Source organism: Argopecten irradians, chromosome 14 (assembly GCF_041381155.1).
Source record: "Argopecten irradians isolate NY chromosome 14, Ai_NY, whole genome shotgun sequence".
NCBI classification, from domain to species: domain Eukaryota; kingdom Metazoa; phylum Mollusca; class Bivalvia; order Pectinida; family Pectinidae; genus Argopecten; species Argopecten irradians.
The window spans coordinates 18,173,314-18,191,529 of NC_091147.1; the positions used below are offsets into that span (position 1 = coordinate 18,173,314).

General features: G+C 34.1%; 1 protein-coding gene across 2 annotated transcripts; it reads left to right on the top strand.

Annotated features, from left to right (window-relative positions):
• Positions 1-3,244: 3,244 nt before the first annotated feature.
• On the top strand, positions 3,245-17,804 carry LOC138308312 (THO complex subunit 4-like). Of its 2 annotated transcripts, XM_069249305.1 has the most exons (8): positions 3,245-3,365; positions 6,315-6,682; positions 8,421-8,594; positions 9,020-9,195; positions 12,614-12,691; positions 13,439-13,487; positions 14,066-14,128; positions 14,584-17,804. In XM_069249305.1, exons 1-8 carry the CDS (start codon positions 3,335-3,337, stop codon positions 14,668-14,670), a joined length of 1,026 nt encoding a protein of 341 aa, XP_069105406.1. In that variant the 5' UTR covers positions 3,245-3,334; the 3' UTR covers positions 14,671-17,804. The 2 variants fall into 2 exon arrangements, with proteins under 2 accessions (XP_069105406.1, XP_069105407.1); XM_069249306.1 differs by lacking the exon at positions 14,066-14,128.
• The last annotated feature ends 412 nt before the right edge of the window (positions 17,805-18,216 follow it).

Genomic DNA, 18,216 nt, shown 5'->3' on the forward strand with positions numbered 1-18,216 from the left:
ACCATCAAAAATGAGTCAAGACAGGCACATGCCAAATATGGTGGATGTGTTCTCAGACATCACCCAGGCCAATGTATGTTCTCATCCTTGTAGACGAAGAAGTAGTTATAATTGGATTGGTAATCCCATGGGAGCTACGTATACGATGTAGTTACTTTAGCATTTGAAGGGAAGGGGACAAGTATGGAGGGTTAATAAAATATGTCATAGGCTTGAAATACATGTATTTGAAAAGGTACAGTATGTATATGTTCCCATGTACACTCAACTTGGACACCTTTTCCTACAATGGAAGTAATGGGCAGTAGCAAAAATCCAGCATTCCAATAAATAATTCTACTCCCATAAACAGCAGAGAATGTGCACAGTTGATCGTAGTGGAAGCGAGAAGAGAGTCATCTCCGCTAAAACACCCTGTAATGAACTTTACTACCAACAATATTATTGTGTGCAAAAAATTGATAAAAATATTAACAACTGTACAGAATATGTATGTGCAAAATGTTAGTAATGATATAGCAAAGGAAGTGTCTCATTTGGTGCAATCCATAGTTTTGTATGTGGAAATTAACATATAAAATTCCTTTTTATATAATTAATACAATCTGATTTGTTTATAATATGATGTTACGTAAATAATATGTAGATGTACGTTAATTCAGATATACGTCAGCAATATTAATGGAAACAGTCCTCGATAGTATTTACAGTATATTGCCTTTTGTAGCAGTTGAAATGAGCTTTTTTGTAAAGAAAAACGACCACAGTGAAGGTATAGCTTATGATAACGTCCTGCAAAATGCATCGATACATATCAGATAAAAGGATTTCAGGGTAATCTCTGTAAAAGCGTCCTCCAAATACGTCAATAAATATCAGTAAAGGGATTTCAGGGTAATCTATGTAAAAACGTCCTCCAAATACGTCAATAAATAAATATCAGTAAAAGGATTTCAGGGTAATCTATGTAAAAACGTCCTCCAAATACGTCAATAAATATCAGTACAAGGATTTCAGGGTAATCTATGTAAAAACGTCCTCCAAATACGTCAATAAATAAATATCAGTAAAAGGATTTCAGGGTTATCTCTGTAAAAACGTCCTCCAAATACGTCAATCAATATCAGTAAAAGGATTTCAGGGTAATCTATGTAAAAACGTCCTCCAAATACGTCAATAAATATCAGTAAAAGGATTTCAGGGTAATCTATGTAAAAACGTCCTCCAAATACGTCAATAGATATCAGTAAAAGGATTTCAGGGTAATCTATGTAAAAAACGTCTCCTCCAAATACGTCAATCAATATCAGTAAAAACGTCCTCCAAATACGTCTATAAATATCAGTTAAAGGATTTCAGGGTAATCTATGTAAAAACGTCCTCCAAATACGTCAATATATATCAGTAAAGGGATTTCAGGGTAATCTATGTAAAAACGTCCTCCAAATACGTCAATAGATATCAGTAAAAGGATTTCAGGGTAATCTATGTAAAAACGTCCTCCAAATACGTCAATAAATATCAGTAAAAGGATTTCAGGGTAATCTATGTAAAAACGTCCTCCAAATACGTCAATAGATATCAGTAAAAGGATTTCAGAGTAATCTCTGTAAAAACGTCCTCCAAATACGTCAATCAGTAAAAGGATTTCAGGGTAATCTATGTAAAAACGTCCTCCAAATACGTCAATATATATCAGTAAAAGGATTTCAGGGTAATCTATGTAAAAACGTCCTCCAAATACGTCAATAAATATCAGTAAAAGGATTTCAGGGTAATCTATGTAAAAACGTCCTCCAAATACGTCAATATATATCAGTAAAAGGATTTCAGGGTAATCTATGTAAAAACGTCCTCCAAATACGTCAATAGATATCAGTAAAAGGATTTCAGGGTAATCTATGTAAAAACGTCCTCCAAATACGTCAATCAATATCAGTAAAAACGTCCTCCAAATACGTCTATAAAAACGTCCTCCAAATACGTCTATAAATATCAGTTAAAGGATTTCAGGGTAATCTATGTAAAAACGTCCTCCAAATACGTCAATATATATCAGTAAAGGGATTTCAGGGTAATCTATGTAAAAACGTCCTCCAAATACGTCAATAGATATCAGTAAAAGGATTTCAGGGTAATCTATGTAAAAACGTCCTCCAAATACGTCAATAGATATCAGTAAAAGGATTTCAGGGTAATCTATGTAAAAACGCCCTCCAAATACGCCAATAAATATCAGTAAAAGGATTTCAGGGTAATCTCTGTAAAAACGTCCTCCAAATACGTCAATAAATATCAGTAAAGGGATTTCAGGGTAATCTATGTAAAAAGCATTGTTTTACGGTAACGTCCTGTAATAACGTTTGTACATACGCGATAAATGGGTTTCATTCTATGATAAACTTTCCTTACTGTTGGCCCGGTACATTTGTAGGTCATTACAATATTCTCCATGGCAGTTTCATCCATATTCCTAAAATTCTTTAAAATATTTTCATGTGAAAAAGCATTATAAAAGTGAACGAAAGTCCTTTACGTATACTGTAACTGATATTCTATATGTCAATTTCAGTCCCTCCCTTTAGTATTGTGGATGAGTCTAAACATTGAACAATACAGTAAATGTAGGCTATCTATACATGTAAATACGTATATTTACTAAAAGCTTAGCTACGAGCCTAGGTTAGCTTTAAATACGTAACAGAGTTATAAAGTGAAATGTCTAACTAGTAGTGATGGTACCCTCAATAAATTATTTTGTATCTCCTTAGATTTTTAAATTGTAAAATGTTTTTGAATATCAGATATAAAACTTAGATAAGTAAAGTTTTGTACCTTATCTAAATCGACTAGCTTCTAGTTCTGCATGAATAAACAGCATTTTAATTTTTGTTCTGTGTTGTAAAAATCTCAAACATGCGAGTAATACGCAACGACAGAATATCTTTTAGTAACATATGTTGAACATCAATTTATCCATTGATAGATTTTCTTTTGGTCAATAATGTCACAGCTGACCCCAGCTACATGTACACCTGGTGGATGCGCTGATTCCTATTAGTTTTTTTTCTTCTATTTTTTGTTCCTTTTCTATCAAAATATATTTTTCCGATGATACATATTGCTTATTTCGCATTGTTAATTTAATTTGAAATGATATGCGCACATTGACTTTGAGTCCGCTGTTGAGATAACGACTGTCAGTAACAGATTAGATTTACGTAGCTTCGCCCTACCTCTGGAACGGAAGTCGATATCGACCAGAGCGCCATCTGTTGCCGTGGCGCCATCTTGCAAGTTTTGCACAACTTCGCTGCAACAGAAGATAGCAAAGATGGAGGTGGAAAAGATTGATATGTCACTTGGTAAGACCATGTTTTGGGATTATATTCATTGAAAGTATGTTTTTATGATTTTTATACAGGATTTTGCTTACAAATCCACTCATTTTATAAGTTCAAATTTTTGTAAACACTGGCTGTAGCAGACAAGTTCCATCAACTGATGTTTCAAGCACGTGAACAATCGTTGAAAAGCATCAGTGATGCTACAGCTTTACTTAGTACTATCTTAAAATTAATTTCCTTATTTTTCAAGCACACGAAGTCTTCATGAGTTAGATTTTGTCAAGTAAATTTACTATCTAGACTGAAACTTGTTGATGCTTTCGACCCTTTTATCAGTGTTTATGTTTTCATGATAAATGTTTACAAATAATTCCTGTTAGTAGAATCATTAGATCACTAATTGATAACTAGGACGATGATCGTAAGAGGCCGACCATCACTGGCATCATCGTTGAAAATGAATTTTAAAAAAGGTGATATAAAGCTGCAGTATGTAACGTGTGAATTAACACATAACGGCTATGAGGGTGTAAACAAATTTACACCAATTGCAATTAACAGGATATCTATTCATAACGTGATGATTTCCTTCTGCCCATTAGAAGATTTGATTGTTTTAAATCTTAAAGATGATAACAAATAATTGGTACTGGAAAAATATGATAATCACGGGGGGAATCGTGTTACACAAATCAAAATGGCGGCTGCCAGCAGTTTTGTCAGAAAAGGAGGTACCGGTAAGTCACTGAAAATACTGTTTGTATCGGCATTTTATAGTGACGAGCATATACCAAACATAATTCTAGACAAACCAATAACTTAGTTTTGTTGCAACGCTCTGTACTTTTCTGTAACATTCGGTTTTGAATCAGAGCAATTTGGCTCGTAGTAGATTGGTAGTATACACGAACATACACTTTTCGTACGTTTTCTGTGTTTAGACTGGCCCATTCGCTGTAAATCTGATAATGTCTAAATGTTATAGTCTACATTGAATTGCGCATCTAACCTTTCTGGCAGAAAATTAATAAATAAACGTCATATTCATTGTTAATTCTTTGGTTTTGTAAAAGGATGAGTTAACACGTACCTTTATGGATTGATGAGTTGACATGAACTGCTAATGTCCGTTAATTTGACTTATCTGGCAAACATTGATATAATTAGAAAAAAATGCTAAACCAGATCAGACTAGCTCAAGGATTTTAATGTTACAGTAATACTATATAGCTACTAAGCTGTGACTGGATCATCGATTATTGCACATGCTCTTGTCCAATGTTTAACTTTATATTTGACCATATAAATATATATGTGTACTAGTCTAGTGCGCTACAACCTCATATAGCTACTATAATTAAATATATATACATATATATAGGCCTACCAGAATCTTAACAAGCTAACATTTGAAAATTTATGAGAAAAAGAAACAATACATATGTAACAGGAGAAGAGAAAATGCACGACTAGACCAGGATTTAAACATGGAACCTCCAAACACTAACCAAATTATCAACCTATAGCGGGATTGGGCTGGGTCGATCATCGGTGACCAGGTAGCAGATCTAGAGTCGGTAGAGCACTCGGGTAGTGTTTGGAGGGTCTTGGGTTCGAATCCTAGTGTGCCGCTACATTTTCTCCTCTCCTGTTACATACTGCTGAGCTACCTGGTCACGAATGATCGACAATCTCGCTGTCTTATATTCCTCCCTCTTTTTTCAAAGTCTTCGCCCCCAAAAAAGACATACAAGACCCTTATACCACCACAGTTGGCATTTAATTGGGAGCCAACTTTGTAACAGGAGAGGAGAAAATGTATCGACCAGACTGGGATTCGAACCTGTTCTGAACATAGTCAAATGCCCTGACGCTAAAGTTAAACTACCTAGTTAGTCACCAATGATCGACCCAGTCCAATCCCACTACACACAAACACAATTATTGCTTTATATTTCTATTTAATTTATATTTATTTCATACACGCAATTGCATTCACAGCTTAAAGTTGTATAGTCTGTGACTTGTTTTATTTTTGGAATAGAAAAAGTACATATTTATCTTTTCCACTTTAACTATAAGTTTTAAACTTTTGATATCTACAGACTTTTGTGAAGTTCATATTCGCAAATGTATTAAACAATTTAATTAACATATTGATTTTTAACCTTTATACATTTAAAACAGCTCGGAAGTATCCGAATTGTTCCAATCAGTATCTATTCTGATCTGTAAGATTTTGATATTGACACCGTGATACAGCTCAAGAGGTTCCGACTATACGGGTATCGCCGATGCCAGTCACATTATGCAACTCGATTTTCCGATATTACCCGAAAGTTTGAAACATGGTGTTGACTGTGGCGGTTCTTTAAAACGTATGATATTTCATGCGACATTTACAGCTATGTCAATAATATATTGGTGTTTTCAGAGATCTGAACCATCATATATAAGCATCCATATTCATACATTGTATGTTTAATGAGAGTTTGTGATGGTGAAAACTACAAGAATTCAAGAAATACAATTTTTAAGAATGTAAGACAGAAATATACAAGTGACATGATGTTGTGGGCTAGGCTCTCACAAATGAAAATATTCCCTTCAAATATGAACAAATAAGAACATTTAGGATACAAAACAAACTACAGTTATGCGAAGTGTAACCCCTTTTATACAAATACACAGGCAAGTGACCTCCTAAAAGATGGCTGTGTATACGGATAAATATACTCCTATAACCACACCAACCAGAAACTCATATATTGAACCAAGATCTCAGGAGTGAAAAAATTCATTCAGTTCTTATAACTGAACCAAAGATGCATTAGCTTGGTCAGCTGAATGAGAAAGCCTGTATTTTAACGCACCCTACAAAATATACTGATTACGATTCGCTCCTATTACAAATGTAACTACAAAATTTTATTTCCATTCAAGTTTTAATACTATTTTCAATTTCAGATGACATCATCAAGTTAAACAGAAAAGAACAAAGAAACAAAGGAAGAGGTGGTGGTGGACAAGGTGCTCGAGGTCAAGGTCGTGGAGGTCGAAGTAGAGGTGGTCAGGGCACCCGTGGACGGGGCGTACTTGGTGGCAGAGGCATGTCTGTAGGGCGAGGGAAGGCAGCTACCCGCGGCAGCAACCGTGGCACATTGAAAAAAAGCAGAGGTGGTCAAACCAACTTCAAAGGCAGAGGTCAAAACAAATACAAAACATTGCAAACAAACACAAGTGGCTTCCGAGGACGAGGTCGAGGTCAGCGAGGACAAAATAGGGGACGAGGAGGAAACTCAAAAGGAATCAGTCCTCTAAATAGGAGTGTATCAGTAAGTAACCCAACACAGATAGGAGTGTATCTGTAAGTAGCCCAACACAAATAACTGATACATTAAAAATACCTGTATGCTCTTTAAACTTATCCATATAGGAAACGTACCATGGTTATTGATTATCTTGATTCATGGATAAATAAGTTATGTTATCAACAATACAGCAAACTGTCTATATATTCATGCGATGGCATGCCTCTCAGTTTGATTAATCAATGACACATTCAACAAGAATAGAAAGGGATAGAACTCTTACTTAAAATAACAAATGTAGTCTATATATATAATAGATGTGCCAATTCATCGAATGGAGTTTAATATAATTTAGACTGCAATGCTATTTATTACTATTACAAATGTATTCTGCAACAGTTATTTAACCTATTGCAATTAGTGTTTTCCCTAATAGTATTGCAATTTATATATTTAGTTAAAATTGTAGGTGATAGCTATAGACACCTCTATTATCATACAGTAGTCATCGATATATCTGTTGTTTTGAAAATGCGACTAGTAGTGTGTGTTGTTATCTATATTAGCACCTGATATTGAATATCAAACCAACAACTTGTGCTCCTGTTTTAATAGCTAATAAGGCCATTTATATTCAAAATGCTTTAATTTATTCAATTTTATTGAGACATTGGTGGTGTAAGTACTAATTTCATTAGTATAAAAACTGAGCATATGAGGAAGTCTGATAGTTTTAACAAGTCAACAAAATTAAAAATAAATTTAAGGCAGTGGTTTCCAACATCCTGAAGGTTTTTCATGATGGGTAGATGTAGCATTAGAAAATTGAAGTGTAACTAATTGTAAGTAGAATGATTGTAACTGGAATTGTCCCCCAGGATCTGCGAAAGAATGTTACGGGTGGAGCCAAACAAGGTGTAAAGCAGACAGACCCAACAAATAACTGATACATTAAAAATACCTGTATGCTCTTTAAACTTATCCATATAGGAAACGTACCATGGTTATTGATTATCTTGATTCATGGATAAATAAGTTACGTTATCAACAATACATCAAACTGTCTATATATTCATGCGATGGCATGCCTCTCAGTTTGATTAATCAATGACACATTCAACAAGTCAATAAGAATATAAAGGGATAGAACTCTTGCTTAAAAATATCAAATATGGTCTATATATATATAATAGATGTGCCAATTCATCGAATGGAGTTTAATATAATTTAGACTGCAATGGTATTTATTACTATTACAAATGTATTCTGCAACAGTTATTTAACCTATTGCAATTAGTGTTTTCCCTAATAGTATTGCAATTTATAGCAATTATATATTAGTTAAAATTGTAGGTGATAGCTATAGACACCTCTATTATCATATCGTAGTCATCGATATATCTGTTGTTTTGAAAATGTGACTAGTATTGTGTGTTGTTATCTACCTTAGCACCTGATATTGAATATCAAACCAACAACTTGTGCTCCTGTTTTAATAGCTAATAAGGCCATTTATATTCAAAATGCTTTAATTTATTCAATTTTATTGAGGCATTGGTGGTGTAAGTACTAATTTCATTAGTATAAAAACTGAGCATATGAGGAAGTCTGATAGTTTTAACAAGTCAACAAAATTAAAAATAAATTTAAGGCAGTGGTTTCCAACATCCTGAAGGTTTTTCATGATGGGTAGATGTAGCAATAGAAAATTGAAGTGTAACTTACTGTAAGTAGAATGATTGTAACTGGAATTGTCCCCCAGGATCTGCGAAAGAATGTTACGGGTGGAGCCAAACAAGGTGTAAAGCAGACACTCCAACAGAGAAGGACAAAGGCATTGCAGGCTTTACAAAACGCCAAAGAAACCTTAGCCAAGATTCAACAGCAGCAGAAGTCTTCACGACAAAACACAGTCAACAACAGAAGAGGAATACAGGTACTTTTCTCAGAGTTAGAATAGTGGTTTGGTTGTTGCAAAGAGAATATGATTACACTCTGAGCATAAACCTATCAGTAGAAAACTTAAAAAATATATAATAGCTGGTATATTAGATGGTAAAGTAAAGCATGCATTTTGTGATACAGGGAATTCCTAATATTCTAAAATTTAAAGTATAATTTTAGCTTCTTTTGTTTATTATAATTGATATGCATGTACAGTTGTATATCTTATTAAACAAGTCTGTCTGCCTAACAAACATGATTGTTATATACTACCTTGTCTTTCCACCAACATTTGAACTATACAAAAGGTGGTACTTTTCAGCAACTGTTATGTTTTATATTGCAATTGGTACAATATTTATGTTTGTTATCAAAAAAAGTTTGAGTTTTAAAATGTACATCCTTTTTGTGTTGCAGACTCAATATACAACTACACAGCAGCGAGGAAGGGGGCGGGGACGTGGTCGGGGAGCGACTCGCGGAGGTCGAGGCAGAGGGTCAGGGCGTGTGTTTGTAAACCAGAATTTAGTATCACAAGCACAGTATGGCAGCAACCTTTCTCTAGCATCTCAAGGCAAAAAGAAACGGAGACAGTAGGTGTTCAGTGATTCTCAAACCAGAATCATAGTAGTACAATTATTACAAAATAGTGATCTTATCATCAATGGAGACAAATCTACAGGTTCGTTTTGAGTTCTATTAATGGCAATGCTTCAATTCAACAGTGTGGGACAAATTGTGTGTAGCTTTTAGACATGAAAAGACTAAAGAAAGAAAGTTACAGATAGATGACTTCTTGTATTCAATTTTCTTTTTTATCCCCCGCCCAACGAAGTTGGCGGGGGATATACAAATGGGTTCCGTCCGTCTGTCCGTCCGTTGAATGGTTTCCGGACAATAACTCTAAAACCAGAAGAGATATTTCCACGAAACTTCATACACACATTGGTCTTATGGTCTAGTAGTGCCTTTTGCTATTTTAAGGTTTTCATTTTTTGCATTTTTTCCGTAACCATGGAAACATTGCTGAAAAATATCATATTTTTGTACCAGGTTCGTTTCCGGAGCATAACTCTAAATCAGAAGAGATATTTCCACGAAACTTAATAGACACATTGGTCTTATGGTCAAGTAGTACCTTTTGATATTTTGAGGTTTTCACTTCTTGTACTTTTTTCTGTAACCACGGAAACATTGCTGAAAATGGCAGATTTTTGTGTAAGAATCAGTTTCCGGAGCACAACTCTAAAACCAGCAGAGATATTTCCTTGAAACTTCATAGACACATTGTTCTCATGGTCTAGTAGTGCCTTTTGCTTATTTTTAGGTTTTCATTTTTTTGCAATTTTTCTGTTACCATGGAAACATTGCTGAAAAATATCATATTTTTGTGTACCAAGTTCGTTTCTGCGGCATAACTGGAAAACCGGTTGAGATATATGCACGGAACTCCATAGGCACATTAGTATTATGGTCTAGTAGTGCCTTTTGATATTTTAAGGTTTTCACTTTTTGTACTTTTTTCTGTAACCATGAAAACATTGCTGAAAATGGCAGATTTTTGTGTAAGAATCGTTTCCGGAGCACAACTCTAAAACCAGCAGAGATATTTCCACTTCATAGACACATTCATTTTATGGTCTAGTAGTACCTTTTGCTATTTTTAGGTTTTCATTTTTTGCACTTTTTCCTGTTGTTTTTTCATACACATAAGTCTCCACAATCAAACTTACTTCAGCTTTGATATCTCCATTGGCGGGGGATCTGAATGACTATGTCCTTGTTTTTTTTAGCAAAGATTTTCATGATTTATAATTTTTTAGGTCACCTGAGACAAAGTCTTAAGTGACCTATTCTAATCGCCTTTTGTCCGTCGTCGTCCGTCGTCCGTCGTGCGTCGTATGTCCGTAAACAATTTACATTTTCGACTTCTTCTCCAAAACTGCTGAAACAATTTCAATGAAATTTTGCACAAACCTTCTAAGGCATAAGGCCAATCAAAATTGTGAATTATATGGTCCCCACCCCCCAGGGGGCTGTGGGAGGGGCCAAAAGGGGTAAAATTGAGTAAAATTTCAAAAATCATCTTCTCCACTCACAGATGTGGTAGAATCAAATACTCTTCATAGATAGAAAGGTCTTAAGGTCCTTTACAAAAATTGTGAATTATATGACCCTGAGGTCTCTAGTTTCCCCCTGGGGAAGGGGTTAAGTTTACTATACTTTATATTGAGGAAACACATTTTTGCGCATTATTTGGTCATTTGTTATAGGAAATGTGTCAAATGTTGTCAGAATTATCAGTATGAGATGGCCATTTAATCCTATTAACAAATTTTCTATGACTGACCCCCAGGGGCCTTAGGGGCGGGGTCAAAAGGGGTCAAATAGGCTAAAACTTCAAAAATCTTCTTCTGAAATTCTGGAAATGGTAGAATCAAATACTTTTCATAAATAGAAAGGTCTTAAGGTCCTTTACAAAAATTGTGAATTATATGACCCTGGGGTCTCTCGTTTCCCCCTGGGGAGGGGGTCAAGTTTACTATAGTTTATATAGGGAAAACACATTTATGAGCATTTTTTGCTCAATTTTCATTGGAAACGAGTCAAACTTGGTTAGAATTATTAGCCTGTGATATCATTTTAACATCATATCCATATTGATCCAGGCCGATCCCCTGGGGGCAGAGGGGCGGGGCTAAAAAATGGGTCAAATAGGCTAAAACTTCAAAAATCTTCTTCTGAAATTCTGGAAGTGGTAGAAACAAATACTTTTCATAAATAGAAAATTCTTAAGGTCCTTTACAAAAATTGTGAATTATATGACCCTGGGGTCTCAAATTTTCCCCTGGGGAGGGGATCAAGTTTACTATAGTTTATATATAGGGAAAACACATTTATGAGCATTTTTTGCTCAATTTTCATTGGAAACGAGTCAAACTTGGTTAGAATTATTAGCCTGAGATAACATTTTAATATCATATCCATATTGGTCCAGGCCGACCCCCTGGGGGCAGAGGGTGGGGCCAAAAAAGGTCAAATAGGCTAAAACTTCAAAAATATTCTTTTAAAAATCTGGAAATGGTATAATCAAATACACTTTATAGATGAAAAGGTCTTAAAGTTTGTTTATAAAAATGGTAAATTATATGACCCTGGGATCTCCTGTTTCCCCTTGGGGAGGGGGTCAAGTTTACTATGGTTTATATAGGAAAAACACATCAATGAGCATTTTTTGCTCAATTTTCATAGGAAATGAGTCAAACTTTGTTAGAATTATTAGCCTGAGATAGCATTTTAATATCATATCCACATTGGTCCTGGCCGACCCCCTGGGGGCAGAGGGGCGAGGCTAAAAAAGGGTCAAATAGGCTAAAACTTCAAAAATCTTCTAAAATTCTGGATATAGTAGAATCAAATAATTATAGATGGAAAGGTCTTCAGGTGTTTTATAAAAACTGTGAATTATATGACCTTGGGGGTCTCACGTTACCCCCTGGGGAGGGGTCAAGTTTACTTAAGTTTATATAGGAAAAACATATTTGTGAACATTATTTGCCCAATTTTCGTAGGAAATTAGTCAAACTTGATTAGAATTATTAGCCTAAGATATAGCATTTTAACATCCATATCCGTCCTCGATGATCCCCTGGGGGACCAGAGGGGCAGGACCAAATTTAACAGGGTCAAATTGATTGAAATTTCAAAAAATACCTCTAAGTTCACAGGTTTGATGGAAGCAAATACTCTTCATAGTCTAAAAAGGTCAAATTTATAAATCACTGACCAACTTCAAGGCCCAGCATATAGTGTTTATATGTCTTTAATTTGTTTCATTATTTGTTTCATTATATATTCTAACTCAGGTGACCGTTAAGGCCCATGGGCCTCTTGTTTGAATATAACTTGTTTGTAAAGATTTAGTTAGCTTTACTTGTCTCATGTAAGGATGAATTAATGAATATTGTGTTTTATTGGAGTCTCGCATGATGAGATATTTTTCTGTGACAGGTGGCGGCCACAGACAAACAACTCTAACCAAGACAATATCCTCTTAGTACATGTAAATAACCAGAAACCTCTACAAAGGTAAGTAAAATTCTGAAAACACTAACATTTATTGAAGAAAAAGAAAAACTCCAGAAGCAGAAATTCTTAAGAACCAACATCCTGCTATAAGTTCATGTGTGTTTTGGTTCATCTTCTTGGTCGATAGGAGGATCTTTATGGATACAGAGCCCTCGCATTTCATCAAATGTATTTAAACTCCCTTAACCTTGAAAGACAAATCTATGATGTTGTGCATTACGTTTTTTTACTCATTCGTCCCGAAATTTCATAATGAACTATACATATTTCAGCCTTTTAATTAAAAAGAGTTCAAATGTGCCTTCGGAGCTGAATGTACAATAATGTCAGTTTGCAAGAGTTGTGTCCCTCGAGTAGTGAGTTCAATAAATCTGATCATGGTAAATACAATTGTGTCCCTTTGGTGATATTAAATATTTCTTTAGTTGAAATCATACATTGAATGAATGTTCAAGTGATTTCTCATTGCTCTCTGGTATTAAAGCAGTTTTACATATATTCTTGCTTGTAGTCACACAGTATTTATCACAATACGTATGCAGCTGAATGTATTTCACCTGTGAAATACTGTCGATACCCAATCTTATGAGGAATCATTAATTTTCAATCCGTATTAACTGAGATTACTTGTTTCTACATACTTTCAACTTAACAAATCTAAGTATTAAAAGATTTGCAAAACTCTATTGACTTAATTAACTTAGATAGTGACTTTATAAATGTTCGCTCTACTTCTTTGTGTTTCAGATTCAAACAACAGAAAACAAAACAACCTTCATTTAGACAACAAATAGCAGTAAGCATTTGTTATCAGTAGATATCAGAAGTTATTAAAGGGAAAAGGAAATAGTTCTGAAACTTGTGACACATTGCTTCAAAAATATTATTGACAATTGTTGATTCATGGAATTTGAAGAGTATATAATAATAGCAACACTTAAAAAGTTAAAATTCTATTTTGTTTCCACTTTCTTGAGCTTTGAGGTATGAAATTAAGATCATTTATTGACCAATAATAGTTAAAAAAAAATCTAGGAATTTTTGCTATTATAGATTCCATCATTTTTGTTGTTTCGTTAATGTCATAGATAATAGTTTGAAAATAATACTGCAAGCCAAATTTTCAAGTGTTTTTTAATTTTGCGATCCAAATAAAAGTTTATCTCTGTGATTTATATCTGCATGACCTATATTGATATAAATATAAATTTCCATTCGGTATGTAAATCTGTGAATGCCTATCTTCCCTAACATGTTTTAAAATGAAAATTGGGAAATTAAGAAGCTTTGAAAGAATTTTTTTTATAATTTAGAAATTAAAGTTTTCATCAGAACATAGGTATGTATAGTTTAAACTTTGGATTTTTCTCCTAGAATCTCAAGCCAACGCAAAGCCAGTCCTTCAATATGCAGAAAAAGATATTTGCACAGAATACAGTAAGTTGATATGATGAGTAGATTCAGATAAACACTCCAAAACCTTGAATCATGCACCTTAAGTAAAGAAGATATGTTAGAACATCTGAATTAATACACCCTTGCAGAAAATGAAAATTTGATAATGCAAATTGCAAACCAGATATGGAAAAATTAAGGAGAAAAAAAATCTACCTTTACCCTAAAATTTTATTAGCTTAATTAATACATTGAAATAAATCAAGAACACCAGAAATTATTCTTCCAATTCCATGATATGCATATGTAAGTGGGGATTCAATTGCTTTGTTCATATCAATTAGGGAAATATTTTATGATTCCTAGATTTAAAGTTAGACACTACTGGTTTTAGTAGTGTATAAAATATAAAACTTTTTTCTTATCATGCATTTTGTTTGCATAATAACCATAGGTCGGTCCATATAATTAACTGTATTTAAATTTTTGTTCCACAGACCGGAGTAAGTTTATCAGATCGATTTGCTGGAGGACCCAATAACTTTGCCGGACCAAGTGGGGATGGAAGGAAAGTTTTCTTCTAACATTAAGACATTTAACATCATTATGAGGATATTGAGATTTTGTAAGTGTGAACCAAGGGAGACAACTGTGGAACGCTTGTGTGTAAATGGATACGTTTTATATCATTTCATGTTTTAAGGACATCTTCTTTTAATTTCCATCCAGAGTTTCAAGAAGTAATTAATTTTCAACTTTCATCAGAAGAGAAACTATTTTGTGTATGAAAAATAGAATTGTAATGTATCATTTATTGCTTTGTACAAGTTTATACATACATAATTTTCTATCATCAGTTCATACAGACAACTCATACAGACAAAATGAGATACTGTTCATACAGACTTTGGCATACGTATTTATCTCACGATAGTTTCCATCGTCATACATTTGTACAGATATAGGCATACATACAATAACCAGGCAACTTATCAATGTTGATTTAGTCAAACTTTCCGTTTGACAAGGATGGAGGCTGTAGATCAATTTTTAAGTTAATATTATTTTTGATGATGATGGATTGATTTACTTACTTCTATAAGTATTAAAATTGTTTGCTGGAACATTTACATATTGGCTATTGCAAATATTCCAGTAAGAGTACAACATTTAGCTAAAATTGTAATACTGTATTACATGAAATGACTGTGGGTACTTTCTTTAATGGTTTGGAGTTAATGCTTTGTTGGTATAAATATTTGTTGTTAGCTTATAACACAGTACTTTTCAATGATTTGTGAATCAACATATGTTCTTATATTTGTGTCACATTGACAACAAATGCAATGAACTTTCTACACAACAAACATGTTGTACAGTAGACTATGAGTTCAATTTTATATTTTAAAATTCTTAATGTTTAGTTTGCAGCAGCATATTCCAGGGTAGAGTAGTAAAAGTTTTCCCTATGTTCTGTCACACTGTAGGCCCTGTCCTCACTTTTACGTTTTATAAGACTTTGATGACAGAAATTGTTATTATTGTTTTGATATTATTCTTTGTTTTGTTTCTTTGTACATCATATATAGAATATGTGTTTTACTTAATTTTGATAACTTGTCACAAAACGTGAACCTTGACAGTATACATGACTTTTTAATAGCAGAACATCCCGTTAAAATGAGCTTTAAAGTGAACAGTCGGGCAAGGATGGCTTAAGTTGGTAAAAATGGTGTGAATGTATCCAGAATTATTTGTTATGAAATAGAAAAATAAAATCTCTCTTCAAAATCTGTCTGCGTACGAAGAAATTAATTTAAAGTATGGGAATTCTAAAACGTCCTCCCGGCTCACTATGTCTGTGGTTACATTTCCACGCAGCCTCGCTTTCAATGCTTTCAACTTTTCTTTACTTTAATGGTCAGAACTGGGAAACTAAGCAGAACTTGACCGTCCTATTAATATGTGAGAACTTTTGGAAGGCCAATGAACGCATTTAGACTGGTTTTCTTTGCCCGACTATTCACTTTAATCATAATAATAAGGTTATTATAGTGCAATTTGTCTAAACCGGATGTGACCATGATCTCTCCAGCATTGGTGGCTGATATAGCCGGCATTCTGGATAAGACAGGCTTTAAGTACTATTGATTAAGAAGGAAATTACCATACAATAATATCGGAATAGGTAGAAACCTGGATTAGACAAGGGCTAGTTTGAACATGTTATCTTGTATTTCTCAGGATATGAGAGGATTAAAAACTTCTATATATAGACTATTTTCTTGTATTCAAACTGTCACATGGCATTAATCTTATTTTGGGAAGTATGGTTTAAAATTTTTGATTGTTCAACAGTTCTTGATTGGGTTTATCACCGGCAACAAAGTAGCTTGATCTGGAGAACATCTGCCTTGTGAGGTCCTGGGTGCAATCCAGTCTGGCCTTGCAATTTTTCTCCCCTACCACCAACGGGTCCAATAGATGTTCTAATTTTACTCCCCTACCACCAACGGGTCCACTGGATGTTCTACTTTGTACCTCATTTACAAATTGAAAATACTTCATGTATCTATTGTGTTGTATTTTCATTTTCAGAATAAAAATGGTATCTAGCCTGTATTTGCTTTGAATGATCAGTTGTTTACAGTGGTTTGGAGTGTTTTGCTAGTCCATATCAAATATAGCACAAATACTCTGAATAATTTGTTTTACTGTTATTCTGTCAACGTTTAGTAAATGAATGATGCTGAACAATACCTATAAAACATTTTTCTTTTGTCAAACTAAAGCTCATTTTCACAAATTACAGAGTTCATATAATTTTTTTCTATGGAAAGTGTGATTTGTGTAGTAACGGTAGTGTTAGGCTTGGGTTGTGATAAAATATTACCATTAAATGATTATTAGTAGGACTGTGGTGGCCTAGTGGTTAAGATGTCCAAACACATTGACACAAGCCCTCCACCTCTTGGTCGTAAGTTTGAATCCGATACTGCCAGGTAGTGACCACTGGTCGGTGGTTTTTCCCTAGGTAGCAATATATTAAAAAGTGTGTTCACCATGACCAGGTAGTAATATAAGTGTACACCATCTGTTACATACTTCAAGTTTTAATATATTATCTCATCTGATGAACTATAGAACAAATAATAATACCCTGCCTCTATCCACTCTGTACGAGTAGAGAATAGAAAATCTGTCAGAAATCTTCTGTTCGTCGTTCAGAGCTAAGTCATCGCAGCTATTGAAATTATATCCTGTGTCTGGTTATTTGTTAACAACATTAAAAACCTATAGATTTAGTTCTGTGTTTGTAAACTTTTTATACCTCTTTGTGAAATGGGGTAGATAGTGTTATACATATGTTCCTCGTGTCTCGTTTCATCACTTGAGGAAGGGCGTTTATATTACTCAACTTCCAATATACCATTGATTGGTGATTTTGTGTACTGTGTTGGGAAGAGGACCCATTATTTTAACTTTTGAGCGCTGTTTTACTGTATATCTGTAGGTTGAACCAAGTTTACATGTTAACTATATCCCTCCAGGGATTACATCCTATACTTGTCACTAGAGGTCATACCAAGTACGAGGATTCCGAGGTGTAGATGGTGAGGGTATTGTGTTTGGATGTTTACTTGGATGAGTCGGTTTGTTTAAGCATGTCTTAGTCTCATACCCATTTAGATTCATATCATTAAAAAAGTTAATTTGTTTACAAGTGTTCCTATTGTTTATTGCTTTCCATTATTCTTTAGTCCATCACGAATTGCCTTTTCAATGGTCAGTCATCTGTCCATCAGATAATTTTAAAACAACTAGTATTATGGTAATCACTATATCTGAGAAAGAACTGTATGAGTCATTTTAGATTTCGGGTTTCTCTTGGTCCCTCGTTATGCATAACGCATTTCGGACCGGATCAGCATACAGTTCCAGTATTGTTGACACGACACCAGCTATCTTTGGTTTTGAAAATTGAAGTATGTTTATAAATTGATTCAACAACAAATCCCAGAGGGATCTTGGCGCCCACCATAATATGATCTTTGTCAGTCAATGGAAAGAATGATTTCTTTTTCTTCTTTTCACTCTTCCTTGGATATATTGAATATGCATAGAGACAA

Bases quoted from the DNA above. Each gene is read 5' to 3' on its own strand.
- LOC138308312 (XM_069249305.1), top strand. From the start codon at position 3,335: ATGGAGGTGGAAAAGATTGATATGTCACTTG. The intron at 12,692-13,438 runs GTAAGTAAAATT...TTTGTGTTTCAG, and splicing joins AACCAGAAACCTCTACAAAG to ATTCAAACAACAGAAAACAA. The intron at 13,488-14,065 runs GTAAGCATTTGT...TTTTTCTCCTAG, and splicing joins CATTTAGACAACAAATAGCA to AATCTCAAGCCAACGCAAAG.